The sequence below is a fragment of the Onychomys torridus genome, chromosome 7 (genome assembly GCF_903995425.1).
Source record: "Onychomys torridus chromosome 7, mOncTor1.1, whole genome shotgun sequence".
NCBI classification, from domain to species: Eukaryota; Metazoa; Chordata; class Mammalia; order Rodentia; family Cricetidae; genus Onychomys; species Onychomys torridus.
Genome location: NC_050449.1, coordinates 70,932,518 through 70,959,943, shown reverse-complemented (window position 1 = coordinate 70,959,943; position 27,426 = coordinate 70,932,518). Strand labels below are relative to the sequence as shown.

General features: G+C 44.1%; 1 protein-coding gene across 2 annotated transcripts in view; it reads left to right on the top strand.

Annotated features, from left to right (window-relative positions):
* Window positions 1-14,793: 14,793 nt before the first annotated feature.
* Lrrc1 (leucine rich repeat containing 1) overlaps window positions 14,794-27,426 on the top strand; it is a 117,957-nt gene continuing 105,324 nt past the window's right edge. Inside the window, exon 1 of one of the 2 annotated variants that reach the window (XM_036193536.1) lies at window positions 14,794-15,204. In XM_036193536.1, the coding sequence (XP_036049429.1) occupies window positions 15,046-15,204 (159 nt within the window). In that variant the 5' untranslated portion in view covers window positions 14,794-15,045. The remainder of the gene's footprint in view (window positions 15,205-27,426) is intronic. The other variant, XM_036193535.1, reaches the window with a different exon arrangement.

Below are 27,426 nucleotides of genomic sequence, written 5' to 3'. Positions count from 1 at the left end.
TGCCAAGATGGACAATGAGCTGTACCCTTGTACAGCTTCAACACAAATGGTGTAGTAATGGCAGTCACGCTGTGCTTCGCATCATCTTACAAGGTACCAGCCATAGTGCCTTTCCAGGCACGGCTATGCCTTTCCTTGGATTCAGTTTGTTTTTTAAAAGCCATTCTTGTTTGGCTGTCTGTTTGGTACATTTTGTATTTCCTTGTCTGGTCAGTACACACAGACACATGCTCACTTCCTTCCTCAGAGAATGCCAAAGGGAACCATTACGTTGACCATCACATGGAAATAAAAATACTACTTCTCACCCCTACACCCAGTGGGAAATGTGTTTATTATTCCCAAAGGAGTCGATAAGTGAATTCCAGCCACCTCCCTTGAGCAAAGAGTCCTGCTCTGGGCTGTCTACTCTTCCTTTTCTCCTTCTGGCTGCCTTGTGACACTCTCTGGTGGCATTAACTTGCAACCCTGAAAACTCTAAGAGAAATTAATCAAACTGTATCATGTCTAAAGTAAGAATAATACAATTTATAGAATTATATACTAGAGTATATAGAATTATATACTAGTGTATACATAGTAAAGTATATATAAAAGCATAAAATATCTATTATAAAAACTTGTTTTGGTGTATAACTATTAAAACATAATAATATATATATATATATATAATTATAAATATCCTGTGTGACCAACAATGGTTTAACATTTCCTGGTCTTCCATTTCTTTGAATTATTGATAGTCTATTTTATTAAGCTTTTAATTATGGAGGTCTCCACAACTGTAAATCATTCTTTTTTTGTTTTTTGAGACAGGGTTTCTCTGTAGTTTTGGTGCTTGTCCTGGATCTCTCTGTAAAGCAGGCTGGCCTCAAACTTACAGAGATCTGCCTGGCTCTGCCTCCCGAGTGCTGGGATTACCCCGGCTCTGTAAATCATTCTTAACAAATTCTGTTTTCATATATTCCTTTTTGGTAAAATAGGGAGACATTAGAAGCCAGGTAAATATATAAAGAAAAGAAGATGAGTGGCTGTGGGAAGGTAGGCGATTCTGAGGTAAGTGGTTTTGATTGTAACAGTTACTCTGGGAAGTAGGAAAAATGTGATGATGGGAGAGGGCTGGGGAGAGGGAGAGGGAAGGACTGCCTGGGAACTGTGAATGCATGTGTTTACAAAAATGAAAAGAAGATAGAATGCCCTGTGGACTTTCTGCTCGTGCAGGCAGTAAACATCTTAGCAGAACATTTTGAAGAAAAATCACAGTCATTCAGCATTGTCGGGGTCTTTATCCTCATCCACTCCAGTTAGAGAGGGGGATGCTGAGGCGGTGAGGAGGAGGAGTTTCTGAAATCTGCGACATTCTGTTGTAAAGCCAGGACTGAGTCTCATTGAATTCCTGTTTCAGTGGCTTTTATTCAGAATTATATTTCATATTCTGGAGGAAAACTGTTTCTTTATTGGAAAATACAGAGTTGTAGTTTCTATATTACATAAGGTCTTTAAAACTTGAAATAACATCCTTACGGTCTATGAATATGCAGGTGTTGGGAAGTTATGCCTTTAATGCAAATCACCCCCCCCCCCGTTTTTGTCATTTCTCTGAATGTATCTCAGAGAAAGTAAAACTCTTGGGTGAGGGTTCTCAAGCTGATGTTTAGAACTCTTGGGTAGCTTTTGGTTTAATTTCCTCAAACATAATATATTCAGGGCTAAATATAGTTATGCTTAGCTTTGTGTATTATAGATCTACTTATAAAATTATATGACACTTAATTCCCAATAAAGACAATTCCACTTTGGTTGCATTCAAATACGATTCAACCTTCAATAAAACCTTCATAGCACACCTGGAGGGAGCAGGAACCAACTCCCCACTGAAATGTGTCTAGGACGAGTTAACCTTGTGTCTTATTTCCTTAAAGCAGGACATGCTCAAAGTGCAGCTTTTGTATTAATTGATTCAGTTAGAGAGTTCAATAACACCAGGCACTGATGTTTTCATCAAAACTCTCTTTTCAACTCTTTTATGGCTCTAGTAGAATTAATTTTTAAGAAGAAGAAGTGTATTTGTTTATTAGTTACTCATAGGTTCGCTATAGCAAACTGATGCTCTCTAAAAAGATTTGCCCTCTTGTACTTTTTGGAAAGAAAATGGTAAAGATCAGTTAGTTCTTCCAGGTAAGATGGCAGAAGACAGCTCTGTGCCATTGAGTAAAAGGAAAGAATAAGCTTAGAAAACAATAGACTAAGTTCATGAGAGAAAAATGCAGAAGAGGAAAAATCAAGTGAGGTGAGACCTTTACTAGGAAACGTCAGGAGTGGCAGCTGACTGGTGTCCGGGTGCACCGCACTGCCTGTGCTGGGCTCTGGTTTTCAGTGGCTGGCAGAGGGGGTTCTCCCCTCCTATACTACATTGGCACTACAGCAGTGCAGCAGAAAGCTGGACAGGGATTAGCAGGACTCTGGAGACAAGATGACAGGGACTGAACAGGGCTGTAGAGTCAAGCCTGGGGCCTGCCTGAGCCATGGACCAGGAGACACAAAGACAGCACCGTAGTTGTTTGTTTTTTTCTTTCTCTTACTCTTTTGGGGGACCGCCATCCAGCTCCCAAATAAATCACACACGGAGGCTTATTCTTTCTTATGAATGTCCGACCTTAGCTTGGCTTGTTTCTAGACAGCTTTTCTTAACTTAAATTATCTGTCTATCTTTTGTGTCTGGGCTTTTACCTTTCTCTATTTCTGTATATCTTATCATTCCTTCTTAATCTGTGTCTGGCTGTGTTGCTGGGTGGCTGGCCCCTGGAGTCCTCTTCTCCTCCTTTTCTTATTCCTTGATCCTCTTCCAAGATTTCTCCTATCCTTTCTCCTGACTTGCTATGATCTTTATTAGACCATCAGGTGTTTTGTACAGGCACAGTAACACAGCTTCACAGAGTTAAACAAATGCAGCATAAAAGAATGTAACACATCTTTGCATCATGAAAGCAAATGTTCCACAGCATAAGCAAATGCAACACATCTTCAAATAATATTCCACAATACAGCACAGGCTGTGGAGATAGGTGTAGAAGTGATGTATGGAAATCCGAAGCTAAGTTCCTCTGTGGGGGCAGTGGTAATGTCTCCACTGCGTTGTTGCCCGGGTGAACAACAACAGGACAGGTTGAGAAACGCAATGCTGAACTTGGCACTGTCTCATGTCTCATTGATGATAAGCAGGGATGCACCACTGAACTTGGCACTGTCTTGCTGACGGGGAGGAATGCACAGCTGAGCTGCCTGCAAGAGGCCCAGATCAACTGAGCTGGGGGAAGACTCCCTCTAACCTGCTTGTGTGCTCCAGGTTTCCAGCTTTGGTGAGATGTCACCCATGGTGAGGAGGGCTTTGGCGATACAGCTGTCTATGAGCCAGTTCTTCTATAATAAACCCAATAAAACTCACTGGTTCACCAAGTCAGACTTCGTTGGTATCCATACTTTGGTCTGTTGTCAGTTTCCTGTCTGGGTTGGGTAAATGTTTCCTTATGCCTCTCCATGAATAGTTCTGCACAACATCATGATGAGCACACAAAACATTATTATTCTCTATAAAATATTGCAAAACTAAATCCAAGAAAACATTGAAATGATTCTACTTCATGCCTGAGTTTGTTTCCATTGGGACTGCAAAGAAAGTTGTATACAAATCAATCAGTGTAACATGGCTTATGAATACACCAAGGGACATGATCACCCCAAAAGATGCAGAAAAAGCCTATGACAAAGCTCAACACTCTTTCATAACAAAAGCCCAGAGAAAACTAGCACAGAGGTAATTTACCTCAATATAATAAAACCTATTTATGACAAACCAATAGCCATCACCATGGGAAATGAGAGAAAACAAAGAGCATCCCTTCTAAAATCAGGAATGCGACAAGATACGAAATTCCTCTACTTGAAGTGCTTACAGTCTTAGCTAGAGGACAAGGGAAAGAAGTGAATGGATACAGATGGGAAAGGAAGATGTCAAATCATACCTGTTTGCAGACAGCATGAGCTTCTATTTAAAAGACCCTGAAGGCTGCCCTGCACAACTCTTGCATTTAATAAGCACTTCAGCCAAGTGTCATCCTAAAAATCATAAAAACCCAGTATCTTTATATATACTGTGACTATATATGTGTATATATATATATATATATATATATATATATATATATATTATTAAGGAATCATGAAAAAAATTCTATTCACAATAGCTTGAAAAATTAACTATGAATACACTTTACAGAAATGCAAGACCTCTGTGATAAAAACTGAAGAAGAGGCTAGAAGATGGAAAGGTCTTCTATGCACATGAACTGGTAGAATTAATAATGGTTTACATTACTGGAAGTTGTCTACTAATTTAATGCAATCATCACTAAAAGTCCAGTGATGTTATTTATAGCAGTAACAAAACAGCCAGAAAATTCATATGGAGACACAAAACACTGCAAATAGCCAGCGCAAATCTTAAGCAGAAATAATGCTTCTGAAAATACCTGCTATCAAATTATACTATGGACTCATAACAGCATTAATTTCTGGGCACTGGCACAAAAACACACAATCAGACCAATGGAGTAGAACAGAGGGCCCAGAACAAACTCAAGCCACTACAGACCCCTACTTGTTGGTGAAAGTCTCAAAATCACGTTTTGGGTCAAGGTTAGCCTTTTCGACAAATGGTGCTGGGAAAACTAGATGTTCACATGTCTCCCCCTCTTCCCCAAAATCAGTTCAAACTTGATCAAAGAACTTAAATTAAATCAGAATCTTTGTAACTGACAAAGGAAAATATTTAAACATACAGACATAAGAATGGACTTTTTGAAAACAATGTCAGAAATACAGGTAATTAGCTGGGCCGCAGTGGCACACGCCTTTAATCCCAGCACTCGGGAAGCAGAGCCAGGTGGATCTCTCTGTGAGTTCGAGGCCAGCCTGAGCTATTGACAGAGATACGGGACAGGAACCAAAACTACATAGAGAAACCCTGTCTTCAACAAACAAACAAACAAACAAACAAACAAAAAAGACAAACAAAAAGAAATACAAGTAATTATCCTGAGAATTGATGGATAAAATTTCATGAAACTAAAACGCTTATGCACAACAAAAGAAATCATCATTAGATGTCTATGGGACAGGAGGAAACTTCTGCTAATTACACCTCTAATACGGCATTGATATTATAAAGAACTCCAAGGGTTGCCCACCCCCAATAAGCAATTCAATGAAGTTATGGGCTAATAAATATAACTGACAGTTATCAAAGAATGAAATACAAATGGCCAGTAACTATTTAAGAAAAGTCTTCAAAATCCTTAGCCATCAAGGGAAATAAATGCAAATTTAAACTGCTTTGAAGTTGAACGGTGGTGGCACATGCCTTTAATCCCAGCACTCTGGAGGCAGAAGCAGGTGGATCTCTGAGTTTGAGGCCAGCCTGGTCTACAGAGCAAGTTCCAGGACAGCCAGGGCTACGCAGAATTCCTGTCTCAAAAAACAAAAACAAAAACAAACAAAACGCCCTGCTTTTCGATTTCATCTCAGCCTAGTCAGAGTGGCCGCCAAGCAGATAAATGAGATCGAAGGGAGGCCGCTGCAAGACAGCTGGGAGTGAGAATATCTGGGCTTACTGTCAAGCTGTTGAGTTTCTGCATGGCAGCTTTTCTGTCCGCCATTGGCCAGTGCATGGGTTTAGGAGGAAAACCTCCTGCCATGTTGCTCCCCCAGTAGCCTAGCAGCCTTCTCTACACCTTTCTTGAACGGACCCAACGCAGGCTCTCAGGCCCTCCATGAAGGAGTGCACGGACCCAAGGGGCGTGGCCATAAACACCGGGGCTTTCACAATGGCTCTGATTCAGTGTGATACAGGTGAGTACAGAATCCCTCTTTGGATTCCTTACTTGTGCCAGTTGAAACAAAAGTTCCTGTTGTGAGGTATAAAACAGAGCGAAGTATTACGAAACAGAACGTCACCACCTGATCTCCACAGTAGTGGCTGGCCAGCTGTCATGTTTTATCAAAGGGAGTGACCTCAGTTAGGAAGAGTCAATGGCCACCAAAGCAGTCATTTTGGCTTTCAGACTTAGAGGGAAAACCAAACAGGGAAGTTCTACCACCAAGAATAGTCCTTCTGGGGAGAGTGAATCTCTGATCTGGGACTTGATTTCTCTCTGTATTGAAACCAAGGCAGTGGAATGCATTGTCAGATGGTGACAAGCCCAAATCATGAGCACAGAGGATACACAACCGTAAGAAGAACCAGCATGCAGACAACATACAGCTGCCCCCAAAGAGACACGTAACAGAGCTGCTAAAGATCAGGGCAGTGTGTTACAAGGTTTGTATGTTCTGAGGACCAGGATAAGGTGAGTACTCTGTCACCTACCTGTGGGGTCTTATTCAAGAGAGAGTGGAATGCAGATCGAGATTTTGATGTTCATAAGCAGTGATCCAAGGTGATTCCAAATGGTTGCCATCTAGTGAGAGAAATCCACGGAGTCTGCTTTAAGGGCAAAGGATTTTATTTGAGAAAGAAAATTCACAAGAGAGAATAGAGGAATTCATTACATAATCCTGGAAAGGTGAGGTATGGTCCCACGCTGTTCTTCTGCCTGAGATCATCCTGGTCTGTCCCAGCACCCAAAACCACGCCCCACGGAGTGAAGAGAGGGCTTCACATGTGCATCCCAGGTCTTAATGGTCCGGAGAAGCCATGCCCCACAGGCATGTACTTCAAGGTCATAGGTAGGTGTAACAGTTACCGGCTACCTCACTAGGGGTGGTGCTTCAAGATCAGAGCTAGAACAGCTACTCCCTACATCTCCCCCTTTTGTCTAAATAAGGAAGTTCTAACCTAACACAAAACTATATACAATAAGAGTGATTATTAAGTATTGTCCAGGACAAATAAAGGGTAATGACCTAAACAAAATGGAACTACAACCAACATGAACAACACCAAACAAGAGAATCATACTAAAATCCAGAGATGTCCAGAACATAGATAAATGGCATGTTACAGAGATTATTCCAATAGCTGTCCCATCCTGAAGAATCTGAATCTAGTACTTAATATGTTCTAGCTAATATATGAGAAGAATGTAACTGTAATTATTAGTCTTCAACCCCATCAAAGACCTGAGAAGGAATATAATGGGAATACATGGGAAATGCATGCAAGCAATTTTTGAAAATCTTTTGAGAATAGATAGAAACAGCTGGCAGACTGGACAGTCACCTAAAGTTTCTCAGCACCATTGGGGCATCCAATTTAGGTACAGGCCTAGAATATCTGACAGAACATTTTTAGAAGCAGGAATTTTGAAAGACCATCTTACCCCATCTTAGCAGAGTTCAGTAGTTGTTTTTCCTTGTGTCTTGCTTGTCCAGAAAGGACAGCATGCATACTGTCAACAATCAAGGTATGAGCAGTTCTTTACCCAGCAGGTCATTTTGTGCCAAGACAAACCTCCAAATGGAAATGTCTTAGAAGCCCAACATTCTCTCAGGATCAGATCAGTGCTGCCAGGAGCAATCATGTCTCATGTCAAAAGAATTCTAAGTTATTTAAATGCCATATTCTCTGGTCTATGAAGTTTTGAAGATTACCTGTCCATCTGACCTACGTATCTGTAAATCTGGATAACCTAACTAACATAACTATAGAAATGACAAGCATAGGTGACTACAAATCTGTAAGTCTTATCTACTTAAATAACCTAAGGACTAAGGCTTCACAAAAACAAGGTAAATAGTCTATAAACAAATGTACAGTAAAAAGACAATGACCTCAAAATTGTGACAATACACAAAATGTCTTAAACAGAGGTAGAAATGTATAGTGCAATATAACAATAATTCTAAATATGTATCAATATGCAAAGTATCTTAAACAGAGGTAGAACATACATATAGTATGACAAATATAATTTTACATTTGTATCAATATGCAAGATATTTCAGATAGGAGTAGAAATATATGTACAATACAACAAATATTGTTTTGTATTTGTATCAATATATAAATTATCTTAAATATGAATATAAAAGGTGATGGGATAAATATGATATGAAAGCAGAAGGGGGGGCTATTGGGGAGAAGAAGGGGACCAATAAGGGAGGAAGAAGGGCAGGAGAGGGCAATGATGACAAAAATAGAAATGAAGTATAATGACATATATAAAGGAAAACAAAATGTCACAGTGAAATCCACTGCTTTGTATGCTACCTAAAAAAGCTTAAAAACTAAAAGAAAGTGACCACTGCTACTCTTACAGGTGTGCTTTTTATATAACTATATAACTATATATATATATATATATAGTTATATAGTTATATATAGCCTCTAGAATTGATTGTATTTATTAATTTACTTAAATTTATTTATTTAAAAATGTGTGTGTGTGTGTGTGTGTGTGTGTGTGTCACACTACACATGCTCAGGTCAGAGGACAACTTGTGAGAGTCAGTCCTCTCCTTCCACTATGTGGTTCGTGAAGACTGAGTTCATGTCTTCAGGCTTGAAGGATCAAAGTGAACTGTAGTTCAATTCTTTGTTCCACAGATGACTAAACGAAGACTCTCCACCTCAAGAGAACCCACAGGTTCTTGGCACTTAGGCTACAACCTGGTCCTCACAGTCACTACTTTTTCTTCCTAACATGTAAGTTCTCAGTCTCCAGAGGTGCTCTGTAGGATTCATTCAGGACCTCCCTGGCCAGGATAGTGTCCGACTTCTGCAAACTGACATCTAGTCAGCTATCATCCTAAGGGATCAGATGCTCGTCAGTTGCCCCCTGTATCCATGCCCACTGCATTCAAGCATGTTTACGTCACATGTCTCCCACTTTCAGAGATTAGGTTAGTAAGCATTTTTCCCTGCTCTTAGCTCTCACAGGACTCTGCAGCTGAATTAGAAATGTCGAAATTGTTCACCTAGAAAAAGCTAATAAACAGCAGTTTACTTATATAGAGATGAGTAACCATACCTCATTTACAGAATTCTTAACAAATATGCATCTTAGAAATTCAGTACCCCATAACACTTTTTTAAACGGTTGTTTGGCTGCTGGTGGTGGCGCACGCCTTTAATCCCAGCACTCAGGAGGCAGAGCCAGCCGGATCTCTGTGAGTTTGAGGCCAGCCTGCAGAGTAAGATCTAGGACAGGCACCAAAACTACACAGAGAAACCCTGTCTCAACAAACAAACAAATAAACAAACAAACAAACAAACAAACAAGCAGCAGTTTGTTTCCATTTAAGAGAAGAATAAAAACAGGTAGCAATCACATGCACAGCTTCATACAATAATCTGGATAAGATACAAAAAGTTCCATGATTTTTTTTCAGACATGTTTTTGTGGCTGACCAACTGTATATTGGAGAAGCAATCAAAGCTGTACACAACCTGAGGAACCCCAACAACAGGGGTGCCATCTGGGATCTTTTTTACCCTCAGTGAAAGGCATGGCACGCTCTCTGAGTGTGCAGAAAGTGTCTTTTTCAAGCCATTTGCTTCTCCTTATAAGAGGCACCCCTTTAAAAGGGACTAACAATTTCTGCTGATATTGTTCAGCCTGACGGTGAAAATGTAATGATGTACACTCTGTTCACTAGAGCAACCACTATCACTAGTAATTTGAAAATATAATCAAAGATGGCAGGAAAAGAGAGTGTGCCGGGCAGACACAACAACCAGGTTTATTCACCCCAGAAAGGGAACCCAAAGCAAGTAACCATAGTACCAAAATCCAACGTGGCGATTCAGTGAGTTTTTTACTGGGTTTACAAACAGGAGTATGGGTGGGAGGTTACTTCTAGGAGCAGGGATGACTTATAAGCAGCTGCTTCCTCCAAAATCCCACCCCACTACTCATGCTAGTTCATGAAAGCCGTAGCCCTGGAGCTCTGAACATCTTGTAAGCAAACTGAAGTTCTCAGAAAGCTCTCTGGGCAGTCTGGATGGCAGGTCTCTCTCCCAGCAGTGGTCTGCTGCATCTATACTTTTGTTTAGAGGGTTACAAGAATGTTCTGAGTTTTCTCTTCCAGACATGTCATGTTTGTTTACAGCTTCTTTGTCCACTTGAAGGGAATGTTTCCACCCAGAGGAAACTGTTCTACAAGGGAAGAACAAGGGTCAGATAGCATCAACAGAAAATAAAAACTAAAAGACTAAACATAAACCCAACCGTTTCAGGACTATCTTGAGTGCAGATGTGATACACGCTTAAATGGAAAAGCAAAGGAAGGTGCCAGGGTGATGTCTCAACAGGTAAACCTAAACTGTCAAGCTCAAGTGTGTGTGTGCAGGAGCACATTCATTCATGCACTCACATGTAATTTCTATAAAAGCCAGAGGAGGAACACTAGTTGGAAACAAGAGACAAGTTAGTGGTCTTGCTTCTGATTATAAGGACTGTTGAAAATTCTAAATGACTTGTTTATGGAATTCTATAGTTTCTCAGGTTTCTGAATGGTTTGAATGTATCCTTATCTTGTACTCTAAACATCTGTGCAAAATATTCTTAAATTTAAATCTGGGAAGTATGTTAAAGTCTGAGAATTTCATTTATTAAAAGTACCCTGGGGTTTTTATGCAAATTGAGCTGGTTTTTCAGTGTCCAGCTTTGCATATGATTTGATTAGCTCTTTGATATAGATATCTGCCAGTGGGTCACTCCTGTATTCCTTTACAAGATGAAAAGCTCAGGCTCTTGATAAATTTTCTAGATTAGAAAAAAGACCCTTTATCCCATTATAGTTTATATCTTGATATCATTCCCTTGACAACAGCCTATCCCCCAGGAAGACTCCAAGCCCTGCCACTCCCTTTGTTTCCCAGAAAAGTAACCCAGTGCCCGACATATGGCAGATAATTGGTAGCCACTTACTGGAATGTGATTCCTAGCCTTGGTTTTAATTTACAACTGTCTGTAGGATTAATTTACCTATATTTTATTTGTGTGTGTGTGTGTGTGTGTGTGTGTGTGTGTGTGTGTATCCTGGCATTCCTGTGTGAGGAGGCTAGGAGAGGGTTTCAGCTGTCCTATTCTCTTGTTCTTCTTTACCATCTTGAGACAGGATCTGTTACTGAACCTGGAGCTTGCTGGGTTTTTTTGTTTGTTTATTTTTTGGATAGCTGGGGGATTAGAGGCTCATGCAGCCACAGGGCAGCCAAATTCAGGTCCTCAAGCTTGTGTATGTAGTAAGTTCTGGTATCCACTGAGCCATCTTGCCAGTCTCTTATTAAAAAAAAATAAATACACTCACATATAAATTTTGTATAGTTAAATGTCGCTATTTTAAGTAGATTGTTTTACTTGAGTTTAACAAATTCACACATGGATGTAACTACCACTGAAATAAATAGTTCCATCATTTCCCCAAATCTATCGAGGTATTTGCCATTTGTACCCCTCTTCCATTTCTATACAAACCAGCCGCATGCAGCCACTGATTTAGACTGTATCATTTTATATCAGTTTTCATTGATTAGAACTTTACATATGTTACATTCTTTTTTTTTTTTTTTTTTTTTGAGACAGGGTTTCCATATATGTAACATAGTATCCTATAGTATCCTATGTACTTGGTTGTATATGGCCTTTTCTGTTTGTTTTGTTTTCATTTTTTTTTTTTTTTTTTGAGACAGGGTTTTTCTGTGGAGCAGCCCTAGCCATCTTGGAACTCTCTTTGTACTTTCGAACCAGGCTGGCCTTGAACTCACAGATTCCTGCCTGCCTCTGACTCCCAAGTACTGGGATTAAAGGTGTGTGCCCGGCTTGTATATGGGTTCTTTTGTGGACATGATTTTTTTTGAGATACGTTTATCAGTTAACGTGTTTTTGTAGTTTATTTCCTCTTAGCATTGAGTTCTAGTCCATCATTTCTATAGGCTACCTTTTTAATCTTTTGATTAATATTTAGTTGTTTCAGTCTTTTGACTAATATTAACAAAACTGCCATTGGTAATGACAAATAACTTACAGCAGCTTTTTGTGTGTCTATACCACGGAGTGGACTGGCTGGATCATTAGGGCAGACGTAAGAGAAACTTCGAATTATTTTGCATAGTGGTTTCAATATTTTCCTTCTTATCAGTAATACCCGAGTTCCTGTTACTCTGTATCTTCAATAACATAGGATTATCAGTGCTATTTACTTATTTATTTATTTATTTTAACTCCAATGGCTAGAGATGGTGTATCTCCTCCCATTTTAAAATTTACATGTCAGGATTTCTGAATTCCCAGTCACCCCATCTTACCAGCTGCCACTTTGGATTTGTAGTTTAAAATGTAATGACTATACCATTCTACAGAAAAGTTAGGAATTAAAATACCAAACCATTGATCAAGCCATTTTTCTCCTCTTGGTAGTAAGGGCGTCTTGTTCTTCATTGCATCTCTAGCGTCTAGCATGGGTCTGCTGAATAATGTGCACATTGATTATCTGTTGTTACGCAGTAAACTATCCTGAATTATATACATTCACAGTGGGCAGGTAATTCCAAGTTATAAAGGAAAGCATGGTCACTAAGCCACGGAAACAAAGCCAATAACCATTATTTCTCCTTTGGTTCAGTTCGTGCTCTCAGTTCCTGCTCTCGCTTACCCCAATGATGGATTGTGATCCTGATATGCAAGCTAAATACACCATGCTCCTTGTGCTGGTTAACTAACTGTAAGGCATTTTTGTGATTAAAGACTAATGCTGGAGGACCCACTGTGGTTGGTACCATCCCTACACAGGTGGTCCGAGGATGTATAAAAAAGGGAGCTGAATAAGCCAATAGGCAGCATTCCTCCAGGGCCTTTGCATCCGTTCCTGTCTCCAGGTTCCTGTCCTGCTTGAGTTCCTGCTATCACTTCCCTCAAAGATGGACTGTGATCCGGAAATGTAAGCCAAACAAACCGTTTCCTCCCTAAGTTACTTTTTGTCATGGTGTTTGTAGCAGCAATGGAAAACTAATTAGAACTCAGAGTTAACTGAACACAAACCTGGCAGTTAAGTCATGTGGACCGCACAGGTAGTTTTCAAGACCTGCCAAGCTGGTGAGAGTATCTGCTGCTCAAAAGGCCACAATGTCTTTGGAAATAAGACGATACCGTGATCACAACACAGAGAAGCATAAGAATGCTTATTCAGGTTGGGATTCTTAAAAGACCAGCCACATTTAAAAAATACATTTATCATAAATAAAAACACATTTATCATAAATAATCTAGTGTGAATATCTCTGAAAGATCAACATTAAACTGAGTAGGTCAGCTTTTTATAATTTTTTAAAAAAGCAGTTGGAAAGCCCGCAAAGTTAATGAGGTATTTTCTTAGGATGTCTCAATCAGAAACCAAGTTTTTCCAAGGGAGGTGGCAGAAAATGGGCTTTTACATGCTTCTGGAATGCAAGAATGAAGGAGGAGTGGAGGCTCAAAGTCCTCCTCAGGAATGCAGGAATCAAGTCAGCAGAAACGGAGAAGTGGCAGAGCAGCAAGGACTTAGGTAGGCACAGGCTGTAACTAGCAGGCCTAGGTGGTAATCCTGAGGTAGACATAAAAGCTGAATTTCTCCCCTCTTCAATTTAGAGGTCCGCCCGATAGAGATAAAATGGCTTCGCGTCCCTTCCCCTCTCCTCGTGGGCAAAGTGCCCTGTACAATTAGAAGTACTGAAGAGACAATTAAAAAGGGTTCAGAACAAACTTTGCCTTGGTCACTAAGCATGCTCAATTTTCAGTCTTCTGCGGATTTGAGCTGCGGGAGCACAGGGCTTCCGCTGCTGCTGATTGGGGAGTCAGAGGAGACTCTTTAAACAGTCCATTGTTACTGTGTTTGCCCTAGACCAGATCAATGACCGTTCGTGAAGGAGTGTCTTTGGTTATTCTGAGATCCTGACTGGTGAACAACAGGAGAAAAGGGACGGATGGTTCAAGTGGCTGGCTGTGGTAATGGAAACGTGTCAGGAGCAAAGAAAGAGTCGTGCTCCTCACCTCCAAATCTATTACTTGGGTTGCGATCTCCCCTTTGTATGGAGCAGGGTGCTGTCCTCGAAGAAACACAACAGCCAGGTGCAGGAGGCTCATCTGACCTCCTGGACCAGTCCCTTCTGTACTTCTTCAGTCCAGGTTAGGCCCCAAGGCACACTTGGCCGGGGTAGAGCTGGCCCAGAAGTGCTCCTTTGCCAACTCCTTTCTTCCCGGAGCATCTTTTAGAAGATTTTGAAGACTCTTGACACCTATGCTTTTGGTGGCACCAGGAAAGGGGTGCCGCTTACATCTCAGATAAACGCTACTGACTGAAGATGCTCTCAGGACATAGACAGTGTGAGCAGACGCAGGGAACAAGGCGGGCGGGGGTGGGATGGGGTGTCGGAAAGCCAGAATCGGCTCCAGCGCTACCCCGGGCTCAAGGTAAGCGGCGGGGCGGTACTTCCTGACCCCGGAAGAGAAAGTTGTTTTGGGGAAGGGGAGCGAGAAAGAGAGGCGCGGTGAGTAAAACTAAAACTCGGAAGTTGTTCGGCTCCCTCTGGCCTTCGGTCCCTGCCCTCCTCAGGTCCTTTCGAGAGCGCGGCTCCCTTCAGAGTCCCAAGCCGGGAAGCAAATCCCCGCGAGGAAGGGGCCGCAGGCACCCCGGCTCCCGGACCCTCCCGGGAGCCGAGTCTCCAGGAAAACCCGGAGCGGAGCATCCCCCGGCCGGGACACGCCCTCCGCGTGCGGCCGTGTGCGCATGCCCGGTGCGCGGCAGCCGCGAGTAGGAAGCGGAGCGCGGCGGTGGGGGAGGTGGGAGGGGACGCGCTCCGGCCGTGGCGAAGGCGCGGGACGCGGGCGCGGGTTCGCGTGGCTTCCTCCGGGCGTTCGGGACCGTGGAGCCCTTGCGAGGCGCGAGCGAGCCTGGGGCCAGCAACGAGCGCAGAGCGGGCCACGGGTGGGGAGCAGCGGGGCGGCCGAGCGGAGCGGGCTCCGAGCCCCGGGCTCCGCGGCTCGGGACACGGCTCCGGCGGCGGGGGCGGCGATGTTCCACTGCATTCCCCTGTGGCGGTGCAACCGTCATGTGGAGGCCATCGACAAGCGCCACTGCTCGCTGGTCTACGTCCCCGAGGAGATTTACCGCTATGCCCGCAGCCTGGAGGAGCTGCTGCTGGACGCCAACCAGCTCCGGGAGCTCCCCGAGGTGAGTGCCTGCCTCACCTGGCGCGGCGGCCCGGTCCGCGCGCTGCTCCTCCGCCGACTGCTTCGCTTCGGCTGACGGTGGCCAGCGTGGGGGACCACCACTGCACTCCGCCGCCCCTCCTTGCTTCCCCAACCCCATCCTCCAATAAAAGTTCTTTTTCGTTTGTACCGAAAGACTTGGTATTTAACAAGTAGTTACTTGGCGAGTGGAGAAAGGTTCTGGTCCATTCAAGTAGCTCAGATCCACGTCTGGGAGCTAACGCGGGTTAGCTGAGAAGCCAGGTAGCTCACACTGTTCCCAGCTGGGGGCGACCATACGCCCCAGGGCGGATCGGCTGGCCGCCAGTTCCCGGGCCGGTGGCCCGGAGCGCCTCTCTTTGGGCTAAAGCAGGTCCCAGAGGCCATTGGGACCTGGCAGCGTGCAAGTAAGCCTCAGTATCTTGGCATCTGCAAGGAATGTGCTCCTGGCCTTATCTTTGTGGGCTGTGCCCTGGGGAGATGGCGCTTTGTCGGCTCCAGTGGCCCCATGGGTGGCATTGGGGTGCTGGGCAGGAGGAGAGCTGGTGCTGGTGCCCCGGTGCCCGCCGCTGGGGCACTGCGTGCGTGGACCTGTTGCGTGGTTGGAACTGCCATCCACGGCTGCAGCGGCTCCCGCTGCGAGTCAGCCCAGCTGCTGCCCCCCACCCCTCCCCGAGCCACCGCAGAGCTTGCTTGGGTCTGTCCTCTCTCTCACTGATGCCGTACCTATTCAGAGTTGTTTACGAAAATTAATCATCTGCGGGGCCGAACTTGTCCAGTGACAGATGCTGATTGTGCTTTTAGGAGGGTCGGGGCAGGGGTAGACGCTGAACTTTTAACCCTTGAATTTGCCTCAGGACTTTTAGCTTCAACTGTTAAAGGGAAGGCATCCCAAACCCAGGTAGCTTTCGTACGTAGGCAGGAAGCCTGTGGCAAGCCAAAGGTTCAGGAAATGGAAGACTGCTGGGGGGCGGGGAGAGAGCCTAAAGGCCGGAGCCCTGGAATGCAAACACCTTGTTTGTCCTTTGGTAACGCTTATGCCCTGTCATTTTCAAAGACGCTCTGGTCAGATGTTTCGGTTTGTTGGAACACCGACTGATAACGATCTCCAGCGCTGACAAGAGTTTTTCTCACCATCTCAAGTGATGTTCCTCTTGACTGAACTTTTCCTTGGTTCCCATGGCCGCCTCTGTGTAATCACGAAGATTACCCCTCAGTAGGATTAGAGCACCCCCTTCCCCTAATTTAATTCAGTAGGAAAACCATCCAGTTCCCTCAGGCATGTATTGTTTTCCCGGCGTTTTCAAACACACGGTCTAGTTTTTAGCTTCGCTGTGTTTTACTTAAATAGTAAGCTCACTGCTTTAAGTTGTTTAATTTTTGAAACGTAGCAAATGTTACTTAATGCTTTTCAAGGGATTTGAGATGCAGTTATTAAAAGACTTGGTAAAAAGCTCTTGAGTATAAACTTTGCAGTGCTTTCTCCAGTATTTATTTGTGTTTTATTGTGGCATGGGGAGCTTTCTTTGGGTTGGCTTTTCATTCCCTTCTGCAGTTTGTGAGATTTCCTGTAATGCTGGAGAATTTTGCTTGGCATAGGAGGTTGAGAGAGTTTTGGGCGTGTCAGGTATTTCTACAGATGGTCCACGACAACTCAGAAGCTCAAAATACAGTCTGATGGCATTCTGTAAATACAGTAAATAAACATTTCAGAACCAAAGGATGGCCTTGTTTATCAACAAGTATTGCTCTCACGGCCTTATGTCAAGGTCCTGTAAAGTGGATTTCTTTCTGTCATGTTTCATCCTGACCATTGGGTTTGTGCATGCCAGACAGGAGTGACCACCTTGAAAGCCTGTTAGTTTCATTCAGCTTTTCCCCGCCCGCCGTGTCCCTACTCTTGATGGAAAGCTTCGAAGGTCCTTAGTGTGGTGGCCATACCAGCTGTGTGTTTTATGGCCTACAATTTGGGAGCACAGCCAGAAGGGAGGCCTGCATCCTCTACCTGGCCAGCAGGCTTTGGGATAATGATAGACACCTACGCTCCATTGAAAGGCTGGCAACCTCTCATTTGCTCCAGCATTTTCATTTACAAATTGAGTTGGGGAATTGCAGTGATTTTTCTCAGGGCCCTGCGCCTTATGAGATGCAATCTCTGGCCTCCCCCATATGTTGAAGTGTCAAACATAAGTCTGGCCTCTTCTGTTTCTCGTATCCATCAAACCTTTCGGTCCCTCCCTTCTGAGTCGTGTGATTTTAAACTTGGCCTTGTTAAACATTTATTGAAGTACCATTACTTACTAGTTACTGGGAATCTAGAGATTAAAGAAGCTATGATTCTTACGAGCTGATCCAGCCCTGTGGAGAGGCTGATGACTTAAATACAGATGTTGTGACTATGGGGTGGAGCGTCTACCTCACTTCATCAGCCTACTCACCAGCCACAGACATGTTGGTCACTTACCTAATCTACCTCCGAAGCGGTTCAGCTTTGTGGTGGCTTCTCAGCAGTGCAGGGGGAGGGGCAGGGCCCTCATCTTGAGGTTGGCTCTGGTTAGGTGACCGTGGTTCCGTCTGTCTGCTGCTGCTTCCTCCTCCACCTGTCCCTGCCCCTAGATTCTTTGGGTGACTGTCATAAGACAGGCTCACTTTGGCCTCCTCGAAGTCCCTGCATGCTTTGTTCTCTCCCGTAAGCACAGACCCTTACCCTTGTGCCCACGAGGTCTTGCTCAATGAACAGTTACTCTTCTAGAATTCTCTGTTGTCTCCTCTTTGCCTTTTGCTAATCTTTTGTTGATTGCCCGATGAAAGTGTTTCCAACACTCATCATTCTTTCTCATACCCTAACTTACTTGTTTTCTAGTTCTAGAGCACTTACCGTGTCCTAAGCTCAAACCATTTTATGCTTACGTGTTCCTTGTATGTCTACCCGATGAAATCACTGTGTCCGTGAGGGCAGGGGTGTTCATGTGAACCTAGGCCACAGTGTGGTACATTGTGGGCCCTCAAGTGCTGTTGCATAAATGACTCCTTGTGTGTTGACATCAGAAGGCTGCTTTACCTTGGCCATCACAATCCCCTTTCCTGGGGCCTGACTTACTAGGCTGTTGAAACTGGTCGGCCCCTTTCAAAATCACTTGTCTTTCCCTGGAAGGTTTTGTCCTCCACTTCTCCTGCACAATCTCTGACCATCTTTGAAATAATTCTTATACATTATGAACCTTTGTCATGGATGTGAGTTCAATTTCAGCACCTTCAGCAAGGGGCTGCCGTCCCCGTTTAGAACAAGTTGGCCATGTTTCAGTTAAGTCTTCTCTTTGGAAGTGGTTTTTCTTCTTGCACTTCCGTTCTCGGGGATGGGGCAGTCTTTTTCCTATTCTCAAGGCCCATGCATTTGACTTTGATAGACCCCCCCCCTCCAAAAAAAAGTCTTGTCACCACGGTCTGTTGTTTTTTCTTAAAATATCATCTTTCCTCTCAGTTTCTCGTACCCACCTCCTTGGTTTCACCTGGGTTCATATTGCTTTTTTGGTTATCTTTTACTAAGTCACGAAGGGACAGTGGAGTCCACATGTGCGGATTTTAGATAGTTCAAGACAGAGTTCTGTGTCTTGGATGCTCTCCTCCAGCCTTAATTCTGCATGTGTTAGAACTCTGCTTACTTTATAGCCCAGGTCTGAGGGTTGAGATCAGTGCAAATGCAAGGTCTTTCTTTCTGAATACTGTGGCAAGAACTTATTATTGCAGTGTTTCTTAACCCAAGTTTAAGGAGTCCCCCCCCCCCCCCCCGTGTTTGTTAAACCCAAATTAAAGTTTTGATATTATTTTCAGCAGTTATAAAAATCACACATCCTGTGATGTTTTGATGGCTTTATAAATGAGTAATTATTGCCCAGCCTTCTGAGCACTCCTTTTATTGTTTATAGCTAATGGAGAAAGAGTAGAGGGGCCGTGTGAGAGTCAGGTGATGACTGGCATCGGAAGAGCAGGAAGGGTACCCACCTCTGTGGTGTAGTTACTCAGAATTAAAACCCACCTGTACCTGGCTAATACTATTTACTACATTGTGAGCAGCCGTGTAGCATCTACAAAGTTACGTAATTGCTCTGTGATACCAAGTTACTGTTGAGGTCTCCTCTCTTGTCTTTATTGGATTTTTGGAATTGCACTACTTTATAGTTATGTAAGAAGGGCTAACACACCTGTATACTTAAATGGGTGTATAATAAAAGTAACTCAATTATTCAATGAAAGACCAATTACACATTTAAGGAGCCTGAGTGTTTACAGCAAAGAGGATCGAAAGAGATATTTCCCCTACTGATCACACATTTATCAAGGTAGAGAAACAGTTCCAACATTTCTCAGACATCCTGTTGTTACTGTACAGTTGAGCACTTAATTGCTTCCTGATTGTTTTCTCTGTCGGTTCACACCTTCCCCATAGATTTCCTCATTCCCTACACTTAGAGGTGAGAAAACCAAGCTAGAGAAGTTGTCATTTCCCCAGGTTAGATAGTATCTGTGACATAATTATTATAGCCATCCCTTACTTTGTAGTTCTTTACAGAAACCATTTTTCTTATGCTGTATAACAGACCAGTTTAGCCATTATAATTTCAGGCTTTCAAATGTAAAAAAAGACTTAAGAAACTTAAGAGGCATGGGAACATGTGGGCACCCCCCCACCCCCTCCACCACTTGTGACCTACCTGGTAGGGGAGAGGCTGGCAGTGGAGACGTTTAGAAGCCTCTATAAGAGGCTGCTAGCACTTTGAGAAGTTTCATACTTTGGGGGAAACGAGAGAGGCTTTAGAGGAGGTGATTCAGAAGAGGCTAAGAGGAGGGAAGAAGTGCATTGTGCATTGTTCCAGGTGTGGAGATTGAGGGGGTCACCTGAGTGGTGGAGGCCAGGAGCCGTGCCCTGCTAGCAGAGGAGGCTGATGGTGGGCATCTTAGGTACTGTGTGGCTGAGTTTTTGTCTTAGGATGGTGATTTCTGGGGACAGAGAGGATCATGTTGGGATGGGTCGGGAGCCCTTACATAGTGTAGCTGGAGGAATGATGGTGTACTTGTAGGAAGAATAGGGACACGGCTCTGTGACTTTGACTCCTGGGAGTTCTTCGTCTACCGTATCACCTTGTGTCATGCTGACCTGTAGCTGGCAGTTTTCCTGTGTCCTGCCGGGTCCCGCAGCTGCTCAGACCCAAGTAAACACAGAAGCTTATATTTACAAACTGTATGGTCTATGGCAGACCTCTTGCTAGCTAGCTCTTATATCTTAAATTAAGCCATAACTATTAATCTGTATTATCACCACATGTTCCGTGGCTTTACCTGTGTCCCATTACATGTTGCTCCTTGGGCAGCTGGCTTGTGTCTCTTCCCTTCTGCCTTTCTTCTCTCTGTCTATCTGCTTGTATTTCCTGCCTGCCTCTAAGCTGCCTTGCCATAGGCCAATACAGCTTTATTTATCAACCAATCAGAGCAACCCATATTCACAGCATACAGAAAAGACACCCCACAGCACTGACCCACTTGGGGGCTGACTTTCTTCTCTTGTGCCTGCTTTCCACTGAAACATTGCGAGTTCTGTTATGTGTGTAGGCTTTGCCTTGGAAGGAAAATGGCCAGCCAGATGTGTTGTGGGTAGGAAGAATTTGTGTATCTTTTTCTATTTTCAGGTCAGTGTGGCCATCATGTTTATAAAAGTGTAACCATAGTGCCCATAGTAACGCTGTGGGCTCTATTTTTCTGAGAAACATGAGTACATCCATATATGTATAGCTGTGAGTACATCTGTATATGTCACGAACTTTTAATAGACTCGAAATTTGGGACTTAAGACATTGCTGGCTTTATAGAATGTCAGCAGTACCAGTGGGATAGTTGCTAGAATGGAAAGGAGGGCTGCTGTGTGTGAGGATGGGCAGCTGAGGAGGGCAGCGGTCGACTTTCTCATTGTGTTCATGGAGGTCAAGGGCAAGTTTGAAAGTTGTAGGTCTCCATTCCAAATGCAGGGCTAGAAGTATGCTTGTCTTCTGCCTCAAGAGCTGCGTGAAGAAGGGTGATGAAATCATGGGTCAGGCCTTGGTAAGTGCACAGAAGGATCTTCTGGATGTCCATTAACTCTCTCTTAGGTGTAATTTAGTGGACAGGCCTGGTAATTTACTGTTGCGTGTGCCATTTTAGAAGATCTAATGGTGTGTGTGTGTGTGTGTGTGTGTGTGTAGTTTAAAATACCCTGGTGTCCTTAAAGGAAGTTTGCCCCATCATTGTTGAAGAGTTTACTTATGAAGGTAAAATTTCTAGACACTAGAGATTTGACACATTTGGGGGTGGGGTGGGGTGGAGATGTATTTTTGTTTCTAGGAACCTCAAGGAATGGATTTGCCTCATTTGGGTGGGAGGAGGTGTTATACCTAATTATGGAGTAGTCGAGATGATTTTTTGATGGTTTGGCTAGATGGGACTTCTGTGGCCCTTTCTTGCCACAGTTCATACCCGCTTCTTTGGAAAACATAATTAAGGGGAGCAGTAACTTGAGGTGGAGGGTAAGGGCTCCAGCTTAGATCGGCAGTTGTGAGGGCCAGGTGTGGCTTCCAGACCATCAGGATGTGACCTGAGTTCAGGCTGTCTGGCTGGATTAGAAAATGCTAGCCACACACCTCAGTCTCCATGCTGTTACCATGGCTGAGCGTAGGCTGTGGTGTCAACTTGTTTTGTTTTTCTGATAAGATTGATTTGTGTTGGATGCTTGAAATAACTTTAAAAAAAAAGAAAAGAAACCCATGTTTCTTGTCGTATCACCCATTAGCTGTTTTATTTTTCTTTAAAAATATTTTTAAAGACGGAATAATGATAGCTAAGTTTTGAAGCACAGGGTGGCATTGTAGTGCATGTATACATTATAGAACGATGAATACAGACTCGTCAGCACACCTTTTGACTCACTTCTTCTTCATTTCCTTATGGTGAAAACCCTCCCCTTTTCTTGTATGGGTGTTCTGCTTGCTTGTTTATCTGTCTACCATGGTTGTGAACCAACATTTGGGTGCTGGAAATTAAACCCAGGTCTCCTGGAAGAGCAGCAAGTGTTTTTAACCACTGAGCCACCTCTCTTGCCCCAAACATCCACTCTTAAAACACGGTATTCTTGCCTTGTCACAGGCCAGTACTTGGGAGGCTGGGCTAGGAGGTTTGGGAGTTTAAGCCTAGCCTGTGTTACACAGAAAGGCAGTGTATTAAAAACAACAACATCAAAAAGAAAAAGAGGAAGAAGAAAGAAAATAAATGTTTTTTTTCTCTTCCTACATGTCTATGTATTATCATTTAAACAAAAGGGACTCCTCCTCCTTCATGAATGGCTTCGCTGGGCCCTTTTCTGCTTTCACACTGTATCGTGGCCATCTTCCATGTCATTGTGTATTATAGGTTAACATCGATGTAGCTTTCAGTTGAACTTTACATCATCATCTTAAAAAATTGTTCTCCTTCTGTTAGGTATTTAAATTGTTTCTCATTCTTTTCAGTGATGAACTACGCTGGTTTAAATGTGCCGGTACAGATTATATTGTATGCTTGGGCAAATATGTCTTTAAAATGAATTATTTAAAGAATAATTGCTGGTTGAAACAGTGTGTACTTGCAGTTTCTCTCCCAGCTGGAGAGTCTCTTCCAGAAGAGCCCTTGGGTAGGCTCTAGTCAGGTTGGTCAGATGTCTTTGCTAGATCGTTGGGAGACTAGCATGTAATGCTTGTCTTTAAGGAGCCAGAAGTCTGTACTTAGGTAAAGAAGGGTAGCATTCTGGAACTCCTAATGGAGTTAAGTGTCCCATGGTGGTGAAGACCAAGGATTGCTGTGTGCCTTCAGAAGAGTTCATTGCTCTGGCTTTCTCAGCATCTGTGCTCAGTGGACAGGGCACCACAGACAGCTGTCTTTTGCAAGGTGACACTATACTGTGTTAGGAGAAAAGATAGTCTGAGTTGACATGGTTCTGTCCCCAGAGCGAGGTGACGGTGGCATGGAGGATGCCTGGCAGCACAAAGCTGGAGCATCCACTTGGTGTGATGATTGTATGAGTCAGCCCACCCCGCTCTCCCTTCCACTGTGTAGGCCTGACTTTCTGACTTGAAGAGAAAATATGCATGGCAGGTCTGAGATGGTTGAAGTTGTGAAACTTCACATAAACAACTTTATCTGTGCTGAACCCGGGCTTCAGCTTGATCATCCTTGGAAAGAAAGGAATGATAGTCACCACCCCATAAAGTTGTGTGAAGATGAACTGTGTTAACACCTGCACAATATGGAGAACAGTGGCTGGCAGACAGGAAAAGACATTGCACTGTTAGCCTTATGGGTGTTGATTGTTTAGTATTAGAAGCCCAAAGACCCTCATTGTTCCTGTCGTCTTTGAATCCTTTCTCAATACTTCATCAGCGTGACCTAAGACACAGCTGTAAAGAGTGGTGTCATCTCCAAAGCGGCAGGGTACGTTTGGCAACATTCTTGTCATCTGCTTTCTCCTGCCCGGTTTGCGCCTTGCACCCTTGCTGCACAGTAGCTAGCTGCCCCGAGTCACTAATGCACGGCATGCACCGTTTCATGCTGTGAGCCTCCATGTCAGTGACTGAGCTGTGCTGCTAACCCCCTCCACCCCCACCCCCGCCTCTCCCACTGCTCCTGATCCAGAGGTCGGGAGAAGCCTTTTTCTGGGCATCCTTCTTTCTCCTCTGTGCACTGTGGAGTCCACTGATACTGCTCTTGACTGTGAACATCCGTTTTTCCTTCAAAGCAGATGGTGGAAGACACCCACCACCCCCTCCGCCCCGCTTGTTTGCTTCTGCTGCATAGAAGAGACGGCAACTACGTACTTGGAAGATGTTCTTGAGGAAGTTTGTGGCCCTTTTTGGGGGAGTGAATGAAGATGGGTTTCGAGGAGTGGAGAGCTAGCTCGGTGGGTAAAGGAAAGTACTCAGCACCCAAGCCTGACAGTGGTGGCACATGCAGCTTTAGTCCTAGTGAACCTCTGTCAGGAGACAGGAGGTGGGAGCAGGAGAATCTCGGGAAGCTCGCTGGCCAGCTAGCCTGGCTCACACAGCAGTAGGAAATAACAAGACCTTGTTCCGAACAGGACGGCAGGCAAGGGCTGACACTTGGAGGTTGTCCTCTGATCTCAGTCACTCCCGTCTCTGTGTCTCTGTGTCTCTGTCTCTGTCTCTCACATACATAGTGGGCTTTGATTCTACCTGTGGATGAGAGACTGAAGATTATACCAAGAAGCTTGGCTGTCAGCAGTCCCTGTTGTGTGTGTGGACCCATGATGATGGAGGAAAAGCAGCGCTGATTAGGGGACAACTGTAGGTCCTTGTCATTGCTCAGTTCTCTTCTATGAACGGTGGAGGGTGTGGATGTTGTGTGGCCCCTTTGTGTTCTGACTTTCTCAGATGCTGATTTCACACGTTGTTACCCCAGGAAGACCTTTAGGAGAGCAGTGCCGTAGATGTGCACATGTTTCAGGAGCTGCTTAGTGAGGTCAGTGGAACCACAAATCTAGGCTTAGTTATCATGGTCAAGGATTTGATAATCAGGCAGAGCTTTTCCAAATGAGTATCTTTCTGTGGTCAGATGCTGATTCCCAGAGTCAATTAAGGAAGAAAGATCAGCAGATTTCCCCTGGTTAGCACGTATACCTTCACACACATGTGCGCCTGCACATCTCTCCCCAGCCCACACACTCATTTTGAATACTGAATGCTTCTCGTCTGTCAGCTGTTTGTCTTTGCTCAGCTTTTAAAGCTGCAAGGAACTGGGGAATTTGGCTAAGGCTTTTTGTGTCTTTAGTAAATTAGCTCAAGCAAGCCAGAGGTGGTGGTACTGTGAGGTTGGCTTGATAACCAAGAGAATATGTCTGGGAACTGTGGTTCAGGGACAGATGAGTGGGAATATCAATGGATCAGGGTCAGCCCAAGATGGTTTTCACGCCTGTAGCTCTGTGCTCCTGAGGATAAGATCAGCTCTGACAGGATGGTGGTGCCTGGCTTCAGAGGCATCCCAGCTCAGGAGTGGGGCGGGCCTTCCCTGCTTTCTCACAGGCCTTCTGGTACCTTCCCTTCTTCCCTCCAGGTATTCATGGAGTACAGGCCTTGCGTCAGGCTTTGTTCCTTCCAGCAGGGCAGATAGAATCTGTGTTTCTGTAGCCCCAGGTAATCCAGATAAGCAAGTACAAACCTCTGATTTAAAAAAGCTGTACATTTTGTTTTGGGAGGGGAGGTTGCAAGGACAGAGGGTGGATACGAAGGGATGGGGAGATGAATGGGATGGAGATGCATGATGTGAAAGACATAAAGAATAAATAAAAAGAAAGTTTTTAAAAAGCTGCAAAACGGGAATGCACCAGAGAGTACGTCTTTGGAGGTTTCTGTGTCTCACAAGGCCCCTTGAGGAAAATGACTAGTCCTGAGGCATGGCAGGCTGCATCTCCAGTACAGCAGAGGGACCAGTGAAGGCCTGAGGATGAGCTTGGCACTGTAGAGTCTCTGCATGGGGTGGGGGTAGCAGTGGGAAATCAGGGTGACAGGGTTCACTGGTCGTCCTTTGGTGGACGGCATGTGATAAGTGTGAGATCCTGCTGATGTCCAGAGGACTAGATAAGTGAATGTAGCCGTACAGGAACTGATGAGTGCGTCACGGTGGGAGTTTAAAGAGACCTAGCATTGAGAAGGGGAAGCCTGGTGCTGGCATTTACAATGGTATTGGATGTGTTCTGGGTACTACGCCTCAGTCTGTTCTGAGACCTTCCTGTGATTAACACATTTCATGCTCATAAAACCCATGTCCTCACTTCATGTAAGTAGCTCTTCCTTACAGATGAGGACACTGGGACACAGAGGCCCCGGACAACTTGCCATCCAGCTGTTAAGTAGCAGAGCTGGCATTTGAAGACAGGGTCTCTCAAGAGTTGGAGCTCTTAACCACTGGATCCTCTTGCCTCAAGGTCAAGCACATCAAAAGTCCCTGCTGATCCAGAACTCCCCATCTGTTCTGTGAAGGGCAACAAAGAGACTCCTGATGTTTGGGCTATTTTTGCATCATTAAGAAAAAGAGCACTGAGCTGAGAGATCATTTTCAGAATCAGGTCACTGAGTATTAATGAGCTCATTCATGCATAATCTCTCAAAGATTAGTGGCATCCATTCTTTGGTCTGGAATTCTCACCTTCAGGAGATAGCTAACAGTTGAGTCCTTACACATTTTTACAGTAAAAGCACATTTGTTAGAGACAGTGATAGGAATCATGAGCATTGCTTTGTCAGAGTGACGCTCTGCCTGTGCTGACTTGGTGCTTGTGTTACTGGTCCCTATTTGCAAAGTATAAAACCAAGAAATTGGCTTGAGACAGTCTTTAGTCTTGACTATGCCTGCCAGTATTGTAAAGTGGGTCCTAATGTGCATTCTGGAAATGCACATGTTCTCACTACCATTGGGTGCTATTAATGATTAACAAGGAATATTTTATAGTAGCTCCCACAGCATTTACTGCGGCAGAAATACCTGGCAGATGCAGCTTGAGGAGCAGAGGTTTGATGGACTCATGGTTTGAGGGTTTCACTCTGCTGGGGTAGGGATGGCAGGATAGAGTTGGTTCATGGTAGAGGGGCATTGTGAAGACTAGGAAGCAGAGAAAGCTGGAACCAGGGACAAAGATATGCCCTTCATAGGCCTGGCCACAGTGATCTGTTGTTCCCAGCCAGGCTCTATCCATAAAAGCTCTACAGCTTTCAAAAATCTTCCCACTGGATACGCGGAACAAGTGTCCGAAACACAAGCCCATGGGGACGTTTCAGATTCAAATTAAGCCACTCAACCTACCTAATAGTGTGTTATATTCACACGTCTCTGTTTTCCATAGCTTCATTCTAAAATGGTTAGGGACTACGTGGGCCCAGAGTTTTCTATAACTTTTTGTTTTGTTTTGTTTTTGTGAGTCACTGTAATTGCCCAAGGTCTAAAGACAAAGCTTATTAGACCCCAGATTTCCAACTTTTCCTTCGTTTTACCCTTCTTTAGTAGCTTGTACTAAAAAAAATCCACAGAAAGATGTTTTTGGAAATCTGGCAGAGGATATTTGCTTGTGATGTGCACTTTACTGAGTCTTCTCAGGAGGTTATGTGTTCTACAGTGTCGTATCCCAGTGTCCAGGTTT